This window comes from Clytia hemisphaerica, unplaced genomic scaffold (genome assembly GCF_902728285.1).
Source record: "Clytia hemisphaerica strain Z4C2 unplaced genomic scaffold, Clytia hemisphaerica genome assembly, whole genome shotgun sequence".
NCBI classification, from domain to species: domain Eukaryota; kingdom Metazoa; phylum Cnidaria; class Hydrozoa; order Leptothecata; family Clytiidae; genus Clytia; species Clytia hemisphaerica.
Genome location: NW_027103770.1, coordinates 1,173,668 through 1,196,570, shown reverse-complemented (window position 1 = coordinate 1,196,570; position 22,903 = coordinate 1,173,668). Strand labels below are relative to the sequence as shown.

The 22,903-nt window shown below is 35.5% G+C and overlaps 2 protein-coding genes and 1 long non-coding RNA gene across 3 annotated transcripts in view; 2 read left to right on the top strand and 1 right to left on the bottom strand.

Annotated features, from left to right (window-relative positions):
* LOC136805998 (E3 ubiquitin-protein ligase rnf213-alpha-like) overlaps positions 1 to 6,082 on the top strand; it is an 80,685-nt gene extending 74,603 nt beyond the window's left edge. Inside the window, exons 62-63 of the mRNA XM_067062580.1 lie at positions 4,934 to 5,250; positions 5,947 to 6,082. Of these exons, the coding sequence (XP_066918681.1) occupies positions 4,934 to 5,250; positions 5,947 to 6,082 (453 nt within the window). The remainder of the gene's footprint in view (positions 1 to 4,933; positions 5,251 to 5,946) is intronic.
* LOC136805965 (uncharacterized) lies at positions 1,273 to 1,705 on the bottom strand. Its single transcript, XR_010846474.1, has 2 exons — positions 1,577 to 1,705; positions 1,273 to 1,417 (listed from the first exon to the last, which is right to left on the bottom strand). It is a non-coding gene; the product is annotated as an uncharacterized lncRNA (long non-coding RNA).
* A 302-nt stretch (positions 6,083 to 6,384) lies between the features above and the next one.
* LOC136805900 (E3 ubiquitin-protein ligase rnf213-alpha-like) lies at positions 6,385 to 20,805 on the top strand. Its single transcript, XM_067062475.1, has 18 exons — positions 6,385 to 6,783; positions 7,762 to 7,857; positions 9,803 to 9,877; positions 10,675 to 10,701; positions 10,831 to 10,980; positions 11,981 to 12,071; positions 12,342 to 12,376; positions 13,256 to 13,362; positions 14,015 to 14,165; positions 14,764 to 14,941; positions 15,444 to 15,532; positions 15,972 to 16,214; positions 16,893 to 17,034; positions 17,678 to 17,758; positions 18,250 to 18,713; positions 19,445 to 19,642; positions 20,040 to 20,117; positions 20,615 to 20,805. Exons 1-18 carry the CDS (start codon positions 6,436 to 6,438, stop codon positions 20,783 to 20,785), a joined length of 2,724 nt encoding a protein of 907 aa, XP_066918576.1. The 5' UTR covers positions 6,385 to 6,435; the 3' UTR covers positions 20,786 to 20,805.
* The last annotated feature ends 2,098 nt before the right edge of the window (positions 20,806 to 22,903 follow it).

Genomic DNA, 22,903 nt, shown 5'->3' with positions numbered 1-22,903 from the left:
CATATTGTGACCTTGAAAAGCCTAAATTTTAGGTATAATGGTCTTAATAGGAAAATCATGAAAACACTAAAATGTGGATTTTTCCACGATGTAAGTCCCTTTAAGTGTCCGTTTCGCTCCCTCCATAAAAGGGCCCGCCAAAAACCGCGGGCAGCACATTATCCCGCAAACCTAGTGCCCTCTGCTCCCCGGGAAATTATAATGGATTTACAAAGAAAAATGTTATCCACGGTGAAATTATAAAAGCTACCGGGTCACTGAAACAGGCGTGCATTCTTTGCTTTTTTCTAAGAACAATTGAGTGTATAAATAATGCAGAAATGGCATCTGTTTGACTCGAGAAGTGTCACTCTTATCATAGAGGTATAAAGAAAAACAGGAGTTGAATGTGTCGGTAATTGGTCGTTAAAGTCTTTTGATTTCTTTTATAAAATGTATCAAAAGAAATTCTAAGCTCGCCCGATGAAATAAGACTTTTTAGTAGAACTCAAGCTTGCTATGAACATTCTAATAATCAGTATTGAAGATTCTCGCCTTTTAATATACGAAAATTAGATAAAAATTCGTCCACGAAGCAAGTTTATGTTCCATTTCGCTATCCGTTCAATTTTGTTTTGAAAAGATATTTTCTCAAGCCAGAAAATGAAAAGTTCTTTATAATCACACACGATTTCAGACTCAATCTGTAGACATAAAGTCGCTGGAGAATTTTGGAGGAAAGTATCAAGCAATAGAGTTCATTTTAAGGAAAACATTGATCGAAAAATCTTATCATTTGATGAAGGATTGCCAAGTTTACAGGCCTTTTTTTAGTCCAAATATTTTCTTACACTGATGTCAGAAACAATGAATCTCGTCTCATCTAATTTCTAAAGCTTAAATGAGCCAATAGGATTTCACCTATGGATAAAAGAGCTCATTAAAAATGCACGATATATGAGATTATGAGCATGCATACATCGTAACTTTTTTAATCGTAGGGCGAGCTTGGTTACAATAGCATACTTCTCCTGTTTCTTTATACCTCCATGCTCTTATTAAATATTCGACATCTAGTCCTTTCGATACGGAAAGGTAAATATATTTTTGACATCTTTTTATTTAAGGAAAGAAATTTTAGTGTATTGCTTGGAAATTTTCCAATAAAGTGCAGCCAGAACATTCTTTTGGGAAAGTCGTTAATCGTAAAAGCTAATTTCAATTCTCATTAATCTCATTTGTTAAACTAATCGTTGGAGCAGTTTGGTAACAAGGACTGAATGAATGATTGAATAGGTTTTAAGCAATGTATATTTACATAATATAATAATCAATAACGCCAATACAAAAATATTAATATAGCATATATTGATGATTTCTTCGTAAAAAACAAACTTCTAGGTCTCGGTAGTCTTTCGTAACGATGGGAAGAAAGTTTCTGAAATAAAAAAATAGAAAAAATAACAACCTAATGAGTTCTTGAAAATAAACGGCTGACAAAAAAAAGTGGATTGACAACGATTCATTTGATATTTCCTCATATTATAATGAGCAATGATCATATATTCCCAAAATAACGGATTTAATAGTTTCTTACCGCTGTTTCTCTTCTTTGCCGTGTCTAACTACTAACGGGTTTGAATTACGAATCCAATACGATTTTCCAACAGATGAAAGCATCCAATACTCGATAGCGTCAACTGAAATGTAAATTGGGTAAGTCTTTAATACCAACTGATTTTTGCGGTGCGAGGGTTCTAATTTGGCGTATTTTGCGGAACTAATTTTCGCGGTAGACGACCTCTTTTTGCCGAAAATTAGTTCACTCGAAAGTCACCTTCAGGTAGTAGGATCAAACCAGTGAGGTTTTTCTTCACGGTAATGAAGCGTAGGCGTTTGGATATTGATATTATCTCAACATAAGAAAATTTTTTTATGGAATTTCATTTTTGGACCTACCCCGGTGGGGTGGAGGTCCTATAAATTCACCTCTGTCCGTCCGTCCGTTCGTTACCAGCTTTTCTCGAGATTGAATCATAGGAATCATTTGATTTTTGGTACAAAGGTGCAAAACGGTGGTGGCGAAAATGTGACGGAGCCCGATTTTCGAAAACAAATTTTTTTGGGCAAATTTGGGCCAAAAAACGGCTAAAAAACGGGTTTTTTGGACTTTGTGAAAAATTGGATCATTAATTTTTTCTGATTTTTTGCATGAAAGTAGGGTACCATCATAGGTGAAACATGGCTCAAGCAGATTTTTGCAAAAAAATTTATTTGGCTTAAAAAAACTATGTTTATCTATAAGAATCACTATTAATAAGCATACATCAATGTTCTTAGTCAAATTACTCCATTCCTTTATGAGATAGATGTTTTTTTTGCTCACGAGGGCTTACTTTTGAAGCATAAGTGTGTTTAGACATGAAATTTTGGTTGCTTGGCGTGTTTTTATAGAAAAACTGGCCAAGTTCAATATTTTTTTATAAGCACATTATCAATTACTTAGGTATTAGCTTTTCTCGAGATTGGCTCTTTCATTCTTTAAGACTTTTTGCACAAAGATGCATAACTATAAACCCTCGAATGTGACGGAGCCCAATTTTCGAAAAAAAATGTTTTTGGGCAAATTTGGGCCAAAAAACGGCTAAAAAGCGGGTTTTTTGGACTTTGTGAAAAATTGGATCATTGATTTTTTCTGATTTTTTGCATGGAAGTAGGGTACCATCATAGGTAAAAGATGGCTCAGGGAGATTTTTGCAAAAAAAATTTGTTGGCCCAAAAAACGCATGTTTATCTATAAGAATCACTATTAATAAGCATACATTAATGTTCTTAGTCAAATTACTCAATTTTTTTATGAGATAGATGTTTTTTTTTGCTCACGAGGGCTTACTTTTGAAGCATAAGTGTGTTTAGACATGAAATTTTGGTTGCTTGGCGTGTCTTTATAGAAAAACTGGCCAAATTCGATATTTTTTTATAAGCACATTATCAATTACTTAGGTATTAGCTTTTCTCGAGATTGGCTCTTTCATTCTTTATGATTTTTTGCACAAAGATGCATAACTATAAACCCTCGAATGTGACGGAGCCCGATTTTCAAAAAAACAATGTTTTTGGGCAAATTTGGGCCAAAAAACGGCTAAAAAAAGGGTTTTTTGGACATTGTGAAATATTGGATCGTTGTTTTTTTCTGATTTTGCATGAAAGTAGGTAAAAGATAGCAGATATGTCTTTTTATGCTCACGAAATCTTGAATATGAAAGAATATTTCAAGAGCATGAAATTTTGGTTTCTAAACGTTTTTTTTTATAAGAAACAATTGACTAATTTTAATAAATCGTCACTATTTGTGTTCTAAATGATTGTTTAACGTTCATGCTCACGTAGATATCAATTATATATGTGTTAAATGCATAACCAGGTAGGTCCATAAAAGTATCACTTGTTATACTTGCATTAACACCATAATAAAAGAAACATGTTTGTATTAAAAAGTATTATACATTTCAAGATATTTAATAATACAACCCAATTTTCGTAGCGTGTAATAGTGACCGATTTTCAATACTGTCCTTTCTCATCACCATTTTGATTGTTACATCACACTAAATGAAAAATCATGGAAAAGTGATCCAAGTTATTACCTAGGTAAGATTAATCATAAGAGATCCAAAAATATTCATTAAAAATACTGAGACCGGTTGTAACTAGAGACTAGAAGGCTAAAAGTTGGTAAAGCCAAGTACGTTCGATCAAATACCGTTGTAGTCAGATTGCGCCAATGGAGTTGCTTCATTTTTCTTTTGACCAATAGCGTGGAAGCTTTGCTCGAAAAAGTGCGATCGAAGCGCGCACAAGCGGAGACCGGCCTTAAAGAGATTTGACTTAACTCGAGAGGTTTCTCTGATCTTCAGTGAAATTGACTACATATTTTTTTTATAAGCATAACGCTTATAAGCATATGAAGGCTCAGATTTGCAGATTTCCTAAACATAACATGAGCATATATGTCAGCCTAAAATATTTTTCAAGTGGTCATTTTTATCTGTTTAAAAAGGTTTGGTAGAGGTCAAGTAAAAAATAAGACATTCCACGGCTGGCTAACATTCCACTGCTCCCAAAATGTGAAAATTTTTTACAAAATTTCTGAAATTTCATTAAAAACTTGGCTCGGGGTGAATAATTAAGCATAATAAGCATAATTCTTAAGCATATAATAACCATAAACTATGCCTGGATGCTTTGAGAACTTAAGCATACACGAGCCTGACCAAGGGACATACACTTGCTTATAAAAAAAAACATGTATTACTGTACACAATGTAAAAAGTTTTTACTATCTTTAGACAGATTTTTTGTCCCTGCAGTGCACAAAAAGAGGCTTTTCCGTATCGGCTAATTGTTGTGTTCAGTCAATTCTACTTTAAAAGCTTTTGAAGCTTTAAGATCACGGACAAATACCCTATCTGGGAGCAATCAAGGTCAACTTTTGAGTTCAGTCTACCTAATCTAATCAAATCATTTCTGGACATTGAGCTCAGAATTCTCTTTTCTGCTCGTACCTTGTAAGTGTTCAACGAAGTTTAAAGCCAGATTAACAATATCTTATAGAGATCTGAATCGCTTTGAGAAAAAAAATGATGAGCTTGCAAAAGCATTGCAGTTTTAAAACGAGAATCGTCAAAACAAAATAGCACACGTTACCTCAGTTGGTTCGGTTGATTGTTCTTTTTTGGCAATAGCTGAATTTCTTCTTTCTAAATTACATAATACAGACCTTCATAACGCTCAAACTTCAAAAATGCTGAATGAGAATTATCAAGAATGTTCTAAATTTTTATGGATCAAGTAAATATTTTGCATTGCTTTTGCAAGGTCAGCAGATAGTTTCATATATGTTTCGTTTTAATAAGGGAGCTATTGATAACATCTTATCTTTCTTTCTTTTCAGTCTTTGGAATCTGATTTACACATGTGTATCAGTGAAGAGGGTGGTTGGCTGACTATAGAAACAATTTTCACTGAGACTATCCGATCAACTTATAACCCATCCTTCCGTCAAGCTTGTTGCCAATGTCTCATCTCATTGCTCGATGAATTCATTGTCAAGAAATGTGGTCAAAGTCCTCATATGGTTGAGACTGCCCTCCGGTATATCTTCCATGCCAGTGTTGACATACCTTCTTCACAAATTTCACCAGTTGAAGGATTTGCAATACATTCTACACCCATGTTGAAAATGTATTTGCTTCAATCTTTGATTCAAAGGTATACACCCTTTTTTTGAATAGTTATCCAGTTCTTATCTTATTTATTTATCGAAAACGAATATATTGTGCAAAATTATGTACCCTTTACTTACACATTTAGAAGTCACATGATATATATAAAACATTATAAATAGCCATTCCGGTGGGGGTTGGACTCTGGGGTTAGAGAATGTCGGGTTTGTACGGACTAGATCTCCGAAAACCGACCCTTAGAGAGACTAAATATTTTCAAGATTTTTCATTTTCAATTATACTTTTTATGGTTTTTGGGAGACAGCTCCAACCCTTAGCAAAGGTAGTGCAGTGGTAGAGCATCCGGCTAGGGTTCGCAAGGTTGTGGGTTCAACCCCCAGCCGAGTCATACCAATGATTTCCAAAATGGTACTTGGTGCCTCTCTGCTTGATGCTCAGCAATTAAGAGAAGGATCAAGGGTAAGTGGAGCAATCCAGGGAGAAAGAGTGGCGCCCTCCCCTACTTTCGGGTAGATAGCTATCAAAAGAGGAGCATTCGGGTCGCCTCCGACTGCGGTCGCAGACTTACTTACTTAAAGAGTAGCCCCCCCCCCCTGGGTGACTGTTCCATGCCCCAAGTGCCAAGGGTAATGTTTTGAGTTTTGTACAAGAGATACATATTATTGACACTCCACGTATTCCTTTCTTGAAAGCTTGTTTATATATCTTGTTTTTTATATAGAAATATCGATGTTGAGGAGTATCTGGAAAGATTTCTCGAGGAACGTTTGTTGTTATTGGAAAACTTGAATGTAATCGAAATTTGCAAAATGTTCATGTTCACCTACCAGGTAAAATTCTATTTAACTGAGATTTAATTTAATCATGCAATAGAACTTACATTATATCACCCCTCTCGCAACCTTGGTGGAACTTCTTCCCACAGTGGGCTTGAAAATCTTTATAGAAATAGCCATGGGGATAGAAATTATATTGTTCTCAAGTCAAGAAATCCAATGGCGTGGCTTTTGAGTGTATATAATCTCCGCGTGGCTTTTCTTGCCTGAGGAAGGTAGAAGATTATAGTCCCCTTGGTGATTATCCGGATTTCAATCCTTACGCTTTACTTCTTGCTCACCTTCAGGATAAACTTTCAAGAGATGTATTTGACAATATTTCATTAGAAGAGGCTTATCACTCTACAAGCTTGTTATCCAACATTGCAACCGAAATGAAATCAGCTACGTTCTATCTAACCTCTTCCACGTTACAAACTGACCAACCAGTTACGTTAGATTCGCTCAAAATGGTAGCCAAGCTGCGAATGTGTTTCGAATTCGTGTCTAAAATGATGTACCAGCGATTCTTAACGAACACAAAGTTCAATGATGACGTCTGTGGGCTACAAGATGATCTATTCCATATCGTCCTCGAATTTTTAACCAGCTCTGGTCGAGAAACAGAGCCGCATTTATTCATACTTCGGAATGTCATTTTCGATTATGGATTTGATGAACTAAAGTTACTGGTGAAGAAATCTGGCTTTAATTTTGGGTTAAACTTTGAAGAAATTGCAGAGGTTTGTTTTATTTTGTATATGTAATCACATGATAACGAGTGCAATTCGAATATAATTGCACGAGTGATTTTTTTGTTATTAATTTTCCGAGTCCGAAAGGACGAGGAAAATTCGAAACAAAAAAATCACGAGTGCAATTTTCGAATTGTACGAGTTATTATGTGATTACGAGCTAATCGCACAATGGCTTTCACTACTTTTTCCCAGTTAGGAAAGTAAATTACAGAAATTACACTGAGAGTTTTATATTTTTCTCTTCTCTTTATGTCTTTCTTTTATTGTTGTTTATTGATTTTCTTTCTCACAAAATAAATTTCGAATGCAATTAAAACGTTCGATGCAAAAAAAATGTAAGAAAAAACATTAAAATCAATTTTGTAAACATTGGCGCTGCATTGGAGAGTGTGATTAACGAATAATTGCTCTCTACAGGATGCAATTAACGATTAATTGCTCTCTTTGAGGGCGTGCCAAATAAGAAAAAATAACCCATCGTGCGATTACAATTTTTATCACACTTTCAAAAGGTGTTAATCATTGTTAAAGTTTTCAAATCCGGCTTCAATTTTGGATTGAACATTGAGGAAACTGCAGAGGTTGGCTTTATTTTCAATTTTTATCACAATTTCAAAAGGTTTTCATCATTATGAATGATTTTCATTTTATTCGACTATTAACGGTATTCAGAACACTGCGACCTTTATATACCCAGGACAGAGTTTTTTGATCCCTGAAAAACCCAAATCTTTTTAATCTGAGTTTTTAGAAAGTGGTACCTATCAATGCTGTTGAAATTATTTTTGAAAGGAAAATTTCATTACATCGAGTAGTGCTTCCATTATGATAAGACTGCTACTTTTCTCGAAATTTTGATCAAAGATGGCGGATAAAGTTTGGTCTAGGGTATAGTCTACTGATTCGGTCTATTCTTTCAAAGTACTGTTAATTTATTTCGATACCATTTTTCTTCTATTTAAGTCATTGAACAGTGATCCATTCCTGGTGTATGGCGGGCCTTATGTTGACGTCAAACGAAAATTACCACACGATATAACACAGCTTCCTAATAAAAAGGTATCGGTATTATACTTATGTTTTTTTTTCTGCCTCCTTTACCTCTACTAACCCTATTTTACGGGAATTTCATGGTTCATTGCCGTAGAGCGTTTAGCTTATCGGGCGCAACGGCATGTGATTGGTGCAAAAGTAGATAGATAGTAGATTTCGAGGCTTTTTTGAGAGCTGAGAGCTTGGGAATTAGGCCTGGAAAAAATAAATGGGTTAATGTTAAAAAAATGACTTTCCAGGTAGAACTCTTAACCCTCAGACCAGTAAAAAATTAAAGATTTTCAAAAGTCAAATACTACAAAAATGATTGTTATTATCGGACGAAGCATGAAATTTTGAGCAAAAAAAGTATACTACAGCAAGTAATACTCGAATAGAGATATGACCATTTTAAAGAAGTTTTAAATTTTGTCAGGTAGATTACGATTGACGCGTCAAAATTGTACTGCATTGACGTATCTAATTCGACTTTCTACTATTCAATACGCTCCATTATTCAGAGACCCGGAAAACCCGAGTTATTTTTCCCGAGTTATTTTTCCGAGTTACGGAAAACCCGAGTTATGACGTCATTTTCAGAAAATTATGACGTCACACTCAAATTTATAACTCGGTTTTTTTTCCTTCCATTAAATTTTCGAGTTATTTCATGAATTTTAACTCGGTTTTTTTTCCTTCCGTTAAATTTTCGAGTTATTTCAAGAATTTTAACTCGGTTTTTTTTTCTTCCTTTAAATTTTCGAGTTATTTCCAGATTTTAACTCGGTTTTTTTTTCTTCCATTAATTTTTCGAGTTATTTCAAGATTTTTAACTCGGTTTTTTTTTCTTCTTTTAAGATGTCGAGTTATTTTTCTTCCTTTAAATTTTCGAGTTAATTTTCCTTTCTTTAAATTTTCGAGTTATTTCCTTAGAATTTACACTTTAGAATTAAACTTTAAACTTTTAACTTTAGAACTAAAAACTTGGTCCCAGTACCTTAGCTGTAACAAAATACTTTTAAGAGGCTTTGGGGTCTGTTATCTAAGTTCCAATCGAATCTAATTAACCTTTGAAAAAACGGTTTCCTGTTTTCGATTTTAATATACGTAAAAAATGAAAAAGATTGGAAAGAGAAAAATAAAGCTTTTGAAACCTGTCAGTGCAAAAGAACGTTTAGACAAAATTTCATTATTTTTTTCACTTGCGTTTTTATTCATCCAATTAACCAACTAAATTAAAAACGTAAAAATCACGAAAACAGACACCCCCTCCAGAGATATTATTGTTTGGAATTGGATTTTTCACCCCCTTGTTGTTTTATGTTGTTAAAGAAACTTTGAAATAAAAAGTGAGGAATTGAAAGTGGTCCACCATACATAGAAATAGCATCAATTCGCTAAAGCGCTAAAATTTTCTTCCGTCCGATTATTTAAAATTGTAAATAACTCGAAAATTTAAAGGAAGAAAAATAACTCGAAATCTTAAAAGAAGGAAAAAAAAACCGAGTTAAAAATCTTGAAATAACTCGAAAAATTAATGGAAGAAATAAAACCGAGTTTTAAAATCTGGAAATAACTCGAAAATTTAAAGGAAGAAAAAAAAACCGAGTTAAATTTCTTGAAATAACTCGAAAATTTAACGGAAGGAAAAAAAACCGAGTTAAAATTCATGAAATAACTCGAAAATTTAATGGAAGGAAGAAAAACCGAGTTATAAATTTGAGTGTGACGTCATAATTTTCTGAAAATGACGTCATAACTCGGGTTTTCCGTAACTCGGAAAAATAACTCGGGAAAAATAACTCGGGTTTTCCGGGCCTCCATTATTCAATGATATCGAAAGCCAGAGTCGACTTTAAAATCTCATAAACCAACCTGCTACAATTCGCTACACCCTTTTCAATAAAAATTTAATATCCCTTGACAATCGAATTACAGAGATTCAATTATATTCTTCTTCTTTATATTTTAGAACGGCAAAGATTTACTATGGAGCCTTGGAACCATGCAGAAGTACATTCTTTCTGTACCACCACAGGGGGTTAAGGTTGGTGTAATACTTTCAATCAAGGAATGTCAATAACTATAGTAATTCCTTTAAAAGCGATATGAAAACATTCTTTTGTTTCTTTCCTCCAATTTTAATTCTTCTAATACACTTTCAGTAAGATTAAAAACTAATTGAGGCGTACAAACTTTAACGAGGTCAAAAAATCGAGAAATTAGTAACATTTAATTTCGCAAAATTGACGAAAAAATCTATTTTGCGAGCATAAACTTTCGTGAATCAAGACGTAAACTTGAATCTTTTGACACGAGAGAATGGCTTAGAGGGACTAAATACTTCTTGAATTTGGTTAAAACTTTTGACATTTGACTTTTGAGGCTTTAACAGGCTAAAAAGTGCCATAAAATCTTACAAGTTGGAAGTTTTACAGATTTTCCATTATGACAAGAATTTTTCTTGAGCATAAACTTTCGCAAAATTTTCAAAGATATTTACTCTCGAAAAGGGCTAAATTTCGCAGAAATCGCGAAAGTTTGTACGCTTAAAGTAAATATATGTATATTAACCAATTCACCCGAATGAAGTAAGTACACTAGAGTGTCAATAATTCGAACCTTAACAACTTTGTCTCCTTAATTTTATAATTTGTTTACTTGTAAAGTTGGCACTGTGAAAATTTCTTAAGAAGCTTTTGTAAAAAGCCATTATAACTCGAACCTCTGTGAGTTGGTGGTTCCCATATATTGGACTATTATTCTGCTCCCTCGTGAAAAACCAGGCTATTTTGACGTCCAAATTTTACAATACAATTTCTTTGTTTCTTTCTTCTTCTTCAGAACAATGCTCGGAAAGTTGGCAACGAAGTAAGTACAATCTACCCGCATTTTATTGGATAACATACCCTTAGATAAAAGCATTAGAGCCTCCTGTAACTCAACCAAATAGAAATAGAAATTCTTGGTAGGACTAAACAAATATTTCTTTTCATTTAGAATTTTATTTATAACGTGGAAATGATGGAGATTGATGGTGGGTTGAAACAGTTGTTGCATCATTTTAATTGCATTATGGATCATTGTGATGACCCACAATCCTTATTGTACTTCTTCAAAGTCATCAAAACTGAACCTTTACAATCTCAAGTAAGCCAATCTCAAAAGGGATAATCAAATGTTTGAGATCTTTCGTCCTAAGCGTAACTGCCAAACTTTTTTGTCTCTTTTTCTTTAGTCTTTGAAAGTGGGTTCTTGCAAGGCTCTTACCTAGAAAGTCTATTGTTGTTTTTTTTTGCTAAATGTCAAAAACGAGAAAAAGTAAGTCAAAGAGTAATAAGACAAAAAGGATTTCATAGTTTCTACCCGCCCCCTACAGTTAGGGGGTCTTGGGTTTTGATGAACCAAAAGCTAGGGGGTGTTAAAAGTATGACTTTCCTAAGGGCGTTGCCAGTCAAGGGGGGGGGGGTCTTCTTACCTAAGGGGGGATCTTCCTTGAATTATGCGAAATTTCAATTTTCTGATTTTCTAAGGGGGAGGGTGTGAAATTTTAAATGAATTTCCTAAGGGGGGTTAGCACTTAAGGGGGGGTCTTGACCCCTCTAGAAACTATGGATTTGGAGGCTGTGCTCAGAACCATATGTCAGTGTTAATCTACAGGCTAAATGTCTCAAAGCTTCTGATTATCCTGTTAAGAATTCTGAACTAGTAATTAACCTTCAGAATCAGGGAAGATTACCACGATACTGTTTGTTGAAGGTTTAAATATAAGCATGAACATAGAACACTATGTTTTCAGGTTAACTTACACAATATCCGCTCCTATGGATATAAGATAGACACAAGAATGTGGAGTAATCGGGGGCAACTAGAAGACTCCTCTTTTGATAGCTGTCTATCCGGGGGGTACAACTTTTTCTCCCTGGGTTGCTCAACTTACCCTTGATCCTTCCCTTAAGTGCTGAGTATCATGCGGAGAGGTACCAAGTACCATTTTTGTACTAAGTACGGAGTCTTTGATATGACCCGGCCGTTAGGTTTAACCCACAACCTTGTGCACCGTAGCTGCTTGATGCTCTACCTTCATGCTACGGCCAATACGAATGCGGAGTATACTTGTTAATCATTCTTATCTCTTTCGTCTTTTTAGAAATGGTACTTTCCGACCATGCCGAGTGATCCTTTTGCAGTTGTGGATGAGTTCCGAAAGAAAAATACCAACATGAACTTTGTTCCTCATGGTAACTCACAATTTTTTTTGCAATGTCGCTTTTTCACTTACATTATTGACCCTTTTTATTACACCATAGCCATTTTTAGCCCGGCCCTTTTTAGACCAGCTACATAAACATCACGCCATTGAGGGCCGGCGTAAAAGGGCCGATAAAGTAGTCACATTTCACATTCCTAATCGCTGATTTCGCTTTCTTTTTGTATTTACATACAAAAGGCCAAATGAGATTAAAGATATGAATGCATTCAAATGAACCCTTCTTTTCATTTTCTTTTAGCTTGTCCGAATGGTCATATCTACGTCATTACAGAGGTATATTACATACTTTAATATCATAATTAGTGGTATACGAGTGAAGGTAGAGTAGTGCTTGGGAAGGTCACTGTCTCACTAACATTCTGCCGATTGGTAGTGTAAAGGTTTCGATCACAGAGTTTTTCGAATTCCAAGCACTACCAGGCAGGATGTTAGGGAAATATGGTGATAGGCTCTCTACCTTCACTCACATGTCATTCTCTCTCAATCCGGCTGATAATCGAAGTATCGATTGACGTCAAATGAACTTAGTAAAGCTCAAATTGCAGATGTAGAACGATAAACTCGGGATACATAATTAGTGGTCCTTATACTTAACGGGAGTCAAGAGTATATTTCTTGGTCTAAACTAATAGGATAGTGGAGACCTTTTTGTTCAGCCTACCATCTTTTATATAAACTCTGGACACACTTTCTCAATCCCAGCCAACCAAAAGCTTTGATCAGAGAATTTCAAAAGTGCTACCCCAATGCAAGCACTACTCAATGTTGGTGAAAAAATGTTTGAAAGGGAAATTTCATTGAATTACAAGTTGATCCACATCGAGTAGTGCAACCATTAGGGTACCAGTGCTCTTCTGAAAATTCGATCAAAGATGGAGGATAAAGTTTGGTCCAGCGGTCCAGGGTTTACAAAGATGGTTTGGCCGTCTTTTTCTTTGTCTTTTTGAACTATCAGTATCGGTTTTTCATCGTGTATCAAAAGTCGGATTAGATATCTAAACCAAATTTGACCATTGGGTTTTTCCAGAAATTTCCCGTACCCCCACTGTATGTTGAGGATATCAATTTTTTGAGTTCCATAGCCCCCTGGATATCCAACCTGTAAAAGTCCATTGCATAAAGGCTTAATCTTTCTTGAATTTGTATTTTTAGTGTGGTCGAGCGTACACAGAAGCAAAGTGTCCGGAAAAAGGATGCGGACTCCGCATTGGTGGACATGCTCATATTTTGGATGACAAAAATAAGAAAGTGGAATCCAGGTACCCGTTTTTTTATATAATAACAAACTATATGAGAGCATATGGCTTCGATGGCCAAAATGTTAAAAACAAGTTAAGAACATTTTAAGGCTTTGAGGACTCTAAAACACTTGATTTCTTAGGAAAAAGGACAAAATACTCGTTTGGCTCTAAACTACCTGATTTCTCAAGAAAATGAACAAAAATACTCGGAAAGTGGTGAAAATAAGAACATGTTAAGAATGTTTTTAGGCTTAAAACTCAAAAAGTTAAGAACATCCGAGGGCTTCAAAATTTTTAGATGTTCTCATAAAAAAAACCTGTATGCGATTCTTGTTAATGGTGGAAAAATTAAAAGTATTCACGATCGATTTGAATATTGAATTCTCGCTATTACCTTCCCTCGCCTTGAAAATCAAAATGGTGAGTTGATTAGAAAATATAATGTCTCGACTCCACATGGAAAATTGAAAAAATGACTCCGTTTTGGGATAAATTATCCAAGGTATACAGTTGACACTTTATAATTCGATCTTCAAGGGACCAAAAAATTGTTGTTCGAATTACAGAAAGATTCGAATAATAGCAATTCGAATTAGAGAGTGTGCTGTATATAAAAGTTGTCCACCTATATACTTTCATGGCTTTAATGACGTCATTCCTTTTATTACAGGGACAACACGGAGCGAGGTCATTGCTTGGGATCCATCAAAGAACGCAAGTATGATAGTGGTGAAAGAGATTTGAACAATTTATCAACTGCTTTGATCCGATTCTTACTACACATGGCCATGTTATCAGGAGATGCTTACAAAACTAATCAGGTATGTTTAAAGAGTACTATCGAAGAAGTTTAGCTAGAATCTAGCCCTTTTTCGTGGCATGTTTTCAAAAATCTGGACGTAAATGTCAATTTCAATCTAGCATTGGATAAACAACCCGCAGGCCGCACAACTTACGTAGACATCAAAGAATAGCTGATTGGTTGAAAGTGACGTAAAATCAGTCAATACGTCGCTTTTGCTTTCAGCCAATCAGCTGCTGAGTCTGTGGAAGACATTGCAACTGGTGCATAGATCTATTCTGCAATGGCCTTTCTAGTCTATTTCTATAGTTATAAAGAACAACATTTTTTTAGGAGACGGAGCTACTATTTTTGTTTGACGTTTACTCTGGGTTTTTTTTCCGTCGAATTCGATGGTTTATGATAGAATTTCTCTGAAGTAAGCAAAAGAAAAAGCCGCTGGAGTAAACGTCAATCAAAATGGTAGTGCTATCTCCTAAAAGACAATAACTTATTCGCTTTACTACTATAAAATTTACAAAGTATAAATCTAAAAAACAAAACGACATAAACAATATGGAAAGGGATCAAGTTTATCCGAAAAAGTAGGATTTCATGATTGTCAATTTTTTCTTTAGGCTTTGAATATTGCCTTGAAAGAACGGGATGGAACTTCTGTAGAATCATTTTTGATTTCACATTTGAAAAAAGATTTGGAATTTATCAAATCTTCGTTGGATCGAAATAATGAAGAGACGAGGTTGGCTTTGCATGTTCTGTTGAAGATCATCGCCGACAAGAAATCCACAAGTCTTGGTAGGTCATTGGTTTATATAATTTCTAGTTTAGTAATTAACATCAGTAGATTTTTCTTCCTCGTTAAGGACGGGGAGCGACTGAAACGATTAGGAACAACCCAGAGGGTTAATGTCTTCCTCAGTCGATCAGGGTCCAGAGAAACCAAAAGCTAGCCGTCTCCGCCACCGGAAAACACTTAAACATACATAACGTCGCCATTTCTTTGTTTTAACAGGTCATTCGCGGTGTCAGAATTGAACGCCTGGATTTACATTAACGCTTTTTGAACGAAAGTCATAGTTTCTTAGGATATTGAAAGCAAATTCGACCGTCAAATTCCCTCCTCTCAACATGTCGATGCCATTCGAAATTGTTTGAAAATTTCGAAAATTCCTTTATTTGGCAGACAACCAAAATGAAAAAACTGGACCAAAAATGAAAAAAAATTTTACTTTCGAAACGGTGATGTTAGAAATGATTATTACTGTAACTCACTTAAACTTTTGTTTTTTTTCTGTAGGTTTCAATTTACCAGAGATGCGAGATCAGAAGAAACGAAGTGAACTTGAAACACGTTTAGATCAAGTTTTTATCCAACCCTTCTGTCACGTATGTCGAAATTATACCAAATCTTATAAATTTTTCTCAACCCTGAATTCCATTCGCTTTTTTCTTTTTTGTGGAAACCACTCTCAAGGGAATTACCCTAATTACGCCTACATGGTTTCCAAATGGCAGCAAAAAAGAAATCACATAATGGACTGAAGCGATTAAACATACCAATGTTTCCTAGGCTCCATTATTTTTTCTTAACATCTGCTCCGTAAATTTATTTACAACTAATGTTTTTATCGGCCCTTTTTACACCGATCCCGCAACCGTGCCAGATTTGTTCACGCCGGTAAGGACCTTAAATAACGCTAGAACGCATCCAAACAGACGACCTTAATCTGCAACGGTTAAAAAAATCAACAGGTCAGGGCCGTCCTAAAAAGTACCGATAAGGTGGCTGGAAAAAAGTCTGATAAAATCTCTTTCCTTTTTTCAGTCTTATGAGATGGAATTGAGGAAATTCCAAAACGCGTTGGCAGACACCCAAACCATCTATCGTGATCTGTATGAAATTGAAATCAAAGAAAATACCTCCTTATCACCGTTCAATGTGATGACGTCAACATTCTTATGGTGTTATCGGCTGCCGGTAACTTTCAACCATTTCAAAGGACTGCTTCAAAATAAAGCTTCGAGCAATAGTGAAGGAAATAGACAACTTATCACTCTATTTGAAAAGGTATAGGTAGTCATATTTGTTTTACCCCTTGCTATTTTTTGATTATTTTTTATTCTGGATATTCCCCCTGTCTAAGTTGGGCTGTTCCATTAGATTACCATACGGGATGTTGAACCAACCTTTTCAAGGCAAAAAAAGCTTCTCAGGAATGTGTGGATATCTCGTGGAAAATTTGCAACATTTTGAAAGTTCATACCTTAAGAGTGAGGTTGGACGAAAATCAGTATTTAACCCCCTGGAAATTTTAAGATGATTTCCTACCCCCTGGAAAAATGAAAAACACTCTTTTAGACCTCCTGGTCGAATTACCTGGAAATGTTCGTCCACCCCTTGTATAGATATAAAATGGAATGGCCCATTATGCATGCTTGTTTTTAAGCTTAACTGAATGAGTTTTTTGCTGAATTTTAATTTCAAAATTTTCAAAATTTGTGTTATACTTTCCAATCATTCCAAATCATTTTTCAAAGCTGCCAAACTTAGTCTAGCAAGCTAGACGACTAATTCATACATAGTAGAAAGAAAGCAAAAAGTAATAAAGGGAACAATTTTATACAAACTAAATCCCGTTATCATTATTATTAGTATTGGTATTATTAGTATTACACGCATTATAAACGACTCCAGTCTAGCCAAACTTGACTTTTTAGGCACTAAAAACACCTTTCATTTTTATAGACTTACATTTACGAGATAATGGAGCTACTACCAGACATCATCGAGTTTCAGTCTATCCTTTACAAACACTTGAACTTTCAACTGGACAAAGCGACCTCGCGACAAACAACTTTGAAATCGGTATTGGAAACTTTGCCAGTAGGTAAGTGAAAAAAAATTAATCATTTTTAAATTAAGATTTTTAAAACACTATTGTATTGTAATTTCTGTTCAAAAAAAGACACGGTGAAATGCATTATCTTTCATTTTTGTCTCTTCAATACACAAATCAATCTTTAAAGATGCGATCAACTTACACGGGGAATTTTACGGCGACGGCAACGGCGAAATTCCGTTTGAAAAGTTGAAAAATATCCTATTTGAATGTCTGTTACGCTTTTTTCTCGAAAAGATCGCTCGCTAATCTAACCACAGATCTGTAAAGCCCGAAGGGCTAGATATGCAACTTTAAGCTTTCTCCAGCAAAAAAAAGTGAAGCAAAAAATTGACTTTTTAAATTTCGTGCCCGCGGATAGGATCTAGCATTTTAATTGTTTTTGGAGCGCGAGATCAAAAAAAGTAGGCGGCAAACGCTATTTCACATTTCTTAAACCGGTGAAATTGCATATTTTAGTCACGTGACTTTGGTAGGAAATCCTTCCAAACTTAGGCTTCACTTTTCGATAAAAGTCGCTTATCTAGCCCTTCGGGCTTAACAGATCTGTGAATCTAACCACACAAGGTTATAATTTCATAATTTTTTGCTGGCGCGTTTTTTCTTAACTTCATCTCATTTTCATATTCAGATTCAGGGAAGCGATTGAATGGATTGAAAGAATCCATCTTCAAAGTTTGGAACATTCTCAGGAGTGATCTAAAGAATCATGGTATGTCATTTTTTTACAGTTTCTCTAATTCGATTTCAAGGGACCGAAAGTTTTATTCGAATTAGTGAGAGATTCGAATTACAGAGAGTAATTTATACGTCTTCCCAGTTGAGGGGACCAATTCTTGAGTTCGAATGATGGAAAGATTCGAATAATAGAGGTTCGAATTAATTAGAAAGTTCACTGTATCTTGATTGGAAAGTCAATTTGGGAAGAAATTATTCTTAAGCATCCTATTCAAGCTCTGAGTCGACTTGCTTCTTTTATAAGAGCATTCAAAATTGTTCTTTTGAGTCTTAAGCCTAACAATATTCTTAAAATGGTTTTTATGTTCACCAATGTGTGGTTCTTTGTGTGTAATTTACTAAGAAATTTGATGTTTTAGATTCCACAAAACCTTAAATGCTCTTAATACTTTTTTATATTTTTACCCATCGAAGCCTTCCATAAGGAAACTTTGAGTAACCTTTTTTCTTTTTCTTTTTTCTCAGGCTTATTTCAACGCGAGAAGAACTTTCCTGGCAATGAAATGAATGAGAATTGGCCAATCAGCTTCCTCCTATCATCAGATTCTGGTGACGGTCGTTACCTCAAGACACTCCTCGTTTTAATGGCTACGGCACAGAATGAACTGCTTGGTTCTTACAAAGAACTTGCCACCCTTCCAACGCCACTCATCAAGAAAGAATGTAGAGAACTGGACAAATCTGATGTGATAATTTACAGACCAGAAGAAGATTTGAAACCCTTGGTGTATCGTTACAGCGATTTCTCAATTCGTTGTGGCGAAGGCCGCTTCGTGACTTATCATTATGATAACATCGAAACGAGGCTGATGGAACATGTTTGTTTTGATAAATGTTTGATTGACACAGCATCCATTCCCATCTACCGATACCAGGATGAAATCCGTGGAACTGATCGATTCCTCAATTTAAGTCGAAAGATGAAGCAGGTATGTTTGAAATTGTTGACCGACCCACTCAGCCAAATAAAATTCGAAAATACCCAACTTTCTTTCGATCAGAAACTAAATATTTTTGCAATTAAAAAACTCGCAAATCATTTTAAGGACAATTGCTTTAAAGGAAGAAACGTTTTCGATCACTTCCATTTTCTCGGAAAGTTTTTGTCAAGTGAAAAATTCAACCAAAATTGTTAAAAATGAATGAACGTATTTGAATTAGAAAAGACGTTTTTATATGCGATTTGAACGTTTTCTTCCATAATGGCGGGAATAGCGTACCTTACCAACCTTTGAAAAACCTGTATACATTAACAAAAGAAGAATCTACTTAGTCCCTACAATAGAAATGGGTTTTTGGTTAGTAAAGCAAGCCATCTTGAACTAGCCGGGTAGCTCAGTCGTAAGAGCATTCGCCTTACAATCCAAGGGTTGTGGGTTCGATCTGCGCTCATCGCTAACTCGGCGAATGAGTAGTTTACATTCAGTAATCTGATCCAGGCGGTAAGTTACTGGGAGCTGAGAGTAGGTGCTTCACCTCAGCTTTCGACCTCTCAGGTCTAGCTAGTAAAAAGAAAAGGGGATAGACTCCCTCTCTCCCGGCTCTGCCGACAGCCACCAGATGAATATACTTACTTACTTTACTAACTCATTTGAACTAGCACTTCGTACCTATTTTTGATTAAATTTCGACGACACTATTAAACCTCTTTCTGAAACAGGTGGCGATAGGTCCAAGTGAGCAACGTCAAATGATGTCCGAACTGATAGGTGTTCACCAAGTGTCCGATACATTGAAAGGTGTGGAGATTGCCATTGGTTTCTTATCGTCGACGGGAGGTGAACCCTCATTACTGTATGCTGAATATCTCAAAGATATCTTACATATGGAGTTGGAGAAATTCCTTCCAAGCATGAAAGTATGTGTAATTCCTTCCGTGGGTTTTTACATCTCTGCCGTGTTTTTTATTTAAACTTAAAGAAATTATTTTTTGATTTTTTGGTTAAAACATGTTGAAGATTTGGGGATTTGAGAGTTTTGCTTGTAACTTCATTTTATTTTGCTCGTAAAAACTTTTGCCTTAATTTGCGGACTCCCTCTCAAAAAGTTTCAAAATCCTATCTACTCCCGAATAAACCACATTTAGTTGCGTCCCACGAAAGATACTGCGATCTACAAGTAATTCCAATATAATATTACTTCGTTTTTATTAAACTTCTCGGATTTTGGAGGGGCGTATATTTGAGGGGGCGTTTAAAAGAAGGGGTTTTATTTCGAAGTAATTCCAATACCTGTATCATTGAACCACATTTTAGATGCAAGATGAAATCACGCTGAGTCATTTATCTTCGTGTTGGACCATGTTGACCGTCGAAAGAGCTCTCAGAAGCCAAGTAAGACAATCATAAACATATTTTTATAAGCAACCAGCTTGCTAAGGCTCCATCCCTGAAATTAGCAATTTATTTGCACTTTCTCCTAAAGTAAAAGCTTTTTAGATAATCTAAGCATGGCAAACGAAAGCCCTTGACCCAATAGTTGGTTAAGCCACTGTAGTGATGTCTTGTTTTGAAAGGGAACTTTATAACCCTTGCCAAATGAAAAGGTTAAGGCCTCGAGTTGGGATCTCACGGTTGTCGGAATAAAACGAAAATTTTGACGGGATTTCGAAATTCACTTCGTCCGGAAAAACGGAATATAGAAAATAATCGGTTGCAATTTAGCAAAGTTTTGGTTGCCGAAGTGTTACAAAGGACTAAAAAATCTTAAATCAGACACTGAAAAATTTGGAAATCAATTTCGAGTGGAGACTTATGAAGAGGTCTCTTCAAAAAATTTCGAAAACTTATAAACCAAATTTTTCAAAATCAAACCTTGTTTTCCTTTTCAGAATCCTTTCGCGTGTGAAGAGATTTTCATGGAAGGTTTGGATTTCGATCAATTAGCTCAAACACGCTTGATCCTGGATCGATTGGATCTTCACATCCTGATTGGGTTGTTAACAGAATACATTGTTTGTGATCTACCAATGAGAGGACCCAATGACGTCACCTTCGAGTGAGTGATTTTTGTCTAATCTATCAACTCATGGATAAGTCGATATATTTTTTTAACACCGAGAAGCCCAGTAATCTAAGACTCTTAAACAGTCTTTCGATTGTTTCCACGGGGTCCACGGCCAGCCGGCTCGGCTATCTATGAACTGAGTGGACCATTGGAAGGGGCGGGGAATTCGAACCGCGATCCCCTGGCTTGACGCATTTGACCACTTAGCCATCGCTTCTCAAGGCGGCCATTGTTCACCCTTTCAAATGGGTTATTTCAGAAATAGCCTGTACCCCCTATGTTAAGGAGGTGTGACGTTCACGGTGGTCTGTAAAATCCAGGGTGGTCGAGAAAAATTGACAAAAACAAAACCTCCCCAAGAAAGACATCCTCGACTTAGACGTTACAATTTTTTTCTGAAAAGCTCAATCAAGCCGTAAAGGATTTTAGCCCATTCGTCCTAACAACTCCATCTTGTAGTCCAAAATCCCGATGGCTCAACTGGCAGAGCACTCGTGATATTAATGGATATCCGCGGTGCGAAAATCGTGAATCTCACTCCAGTCCTCAGTTTAGTACCTTATCGGTGAAAATTTTCGTCGGGGAAAAATTCGTCACTTGCTGGTAGTTGGTAAACGCATTAAGGCCGGGGAAAATTTTCGTCGGGGAAAATATCCGTCACGTGTCCAAAATTTCGTCACTTTTTCCCGACGAAGTTTTCCCCGATAAGGTAGTTTGCTAATAAATTGAGGTTGCTACGCTTTTCTGTGTTCGCACTCTATCTGGTATATTTTTAATGTCGGTTGGAAACCTTTCCTTAAATATTTCCCGATAAATAAACTGATACTACAGTGGAGTGTTCATAACTCAAACCCGCACGCATATTTATTCGAGATATGGAGTCTGGTTTTTAACTTATTCGCGTTAAGGAGCTGTAGAAGTTCGAGTTACAGAGATTCCACTATAACTGGTTTTATAGGGGAACTAAAAATAGAGATGAATCAATGAACTAACTAATTCCCTTATGGTACTTTTTTAGATTGGGTGAAGCATTGTTTTTGTATAACGAAGAACGAAAAGCTTACGACACAGACCTCATCGAAAGTATGATTGAACAAATACCAATGGATATTCAAGTAGCACACGCTGAACCTTTCTGGAGGGAAGTTGCTGCTGCTTTTAAACAAAATCAATGAGAAATCTATAACCAAGCATCCAATACATCCTAACTAAACAAGGTATTATAATTATAGTTTTATATTAAAAAATTGATTGTTATTTTTTGAAATTTAGTTTTCTATTCACGTTTCTAAAGAACTCTGCATTGCACTTTTATTTTTTGTATCTATTGTTTATATTCGATTTGTTATTGAGGGCTGAGCCCAGGTCAATTTTAAGAGTGTTGCCACTAATAACTCTAACAACAAATGATTGGCTGCACGTTTCTTTCTACAAGCGAACCACTGACTCAGTTAGGGTCATGATAACGCTGGGAATTAAAGCTCCAACGCCAAACAGTAAACTTTGTGATCTACTAATCCTGGACTTCTATTATAAGTGTGAGTCTAAGGAGGGAGGACTTAAATAAGTCTGAATCTTTGAAAAAAAGCATATTAAAAAATTGAGACTCGTTAACTTTATGTAACAAAATTTTTCTATTTTTTCTCGATTAGCAAGCACATACATCATCCAAGTTTTTTCTGGCTTTCCCACTTAGCTTTCATATTATTTAGGTTATACCCAATTTTATATGTAAAAAATGTATTTAAAAATTATTTTCTTCTGTAATTTAAAGCTGAATTTTGTTATGTAGTAAATATATAGGACAAAACTGTTATGTAGTAAAAACATGAGATTTATATCTATTAGGTTCATAAAACCAGAGGCAAACGCTGTTCAGATTCTTCCATTCAGATCGTAGCAAGCCAGCTGGCTGAATAACTTAAAAATGGCTGTTTAATGATCCGACCCTTCAAGAGGGTCTTGTTATCTAACTATTTGTAGAATATCGACTTATGGGAGATCGTCTATATTTTATCAGACTGCTTCGTTAAAAATATCCCTTGAAACATATTAAACCTTAACAGAAAACTTCTTTTTCCAACTCTCCAAGTTAGAGGACCGTAATTGTATC

Excerpts from the sequence above, each read along its gene's own strand:
- LOC136805900 (XM_067062475.1), top strand. The coding sequence starts at position 6,436 with ATGAAATCAGCTACGTTCTATCTAACCTCTTCCACGTTACAAACTGAC. Across the intron at positions 14,166-14,763 it reads ATGCTTACAAAACTAATCAG|GCTTTGAATATTGCCTTGAA; the intron begins GTATGTTTAAAG and ends TTTTTTCTTTAG. Across the intron at positions 16,215-16,892 it reads TTATCACTCTATTTGAAAAG|ACTTACATTTACGAGATAAT; the intron begins GTATAGGTAGTC and ends TCATTTTTATAG.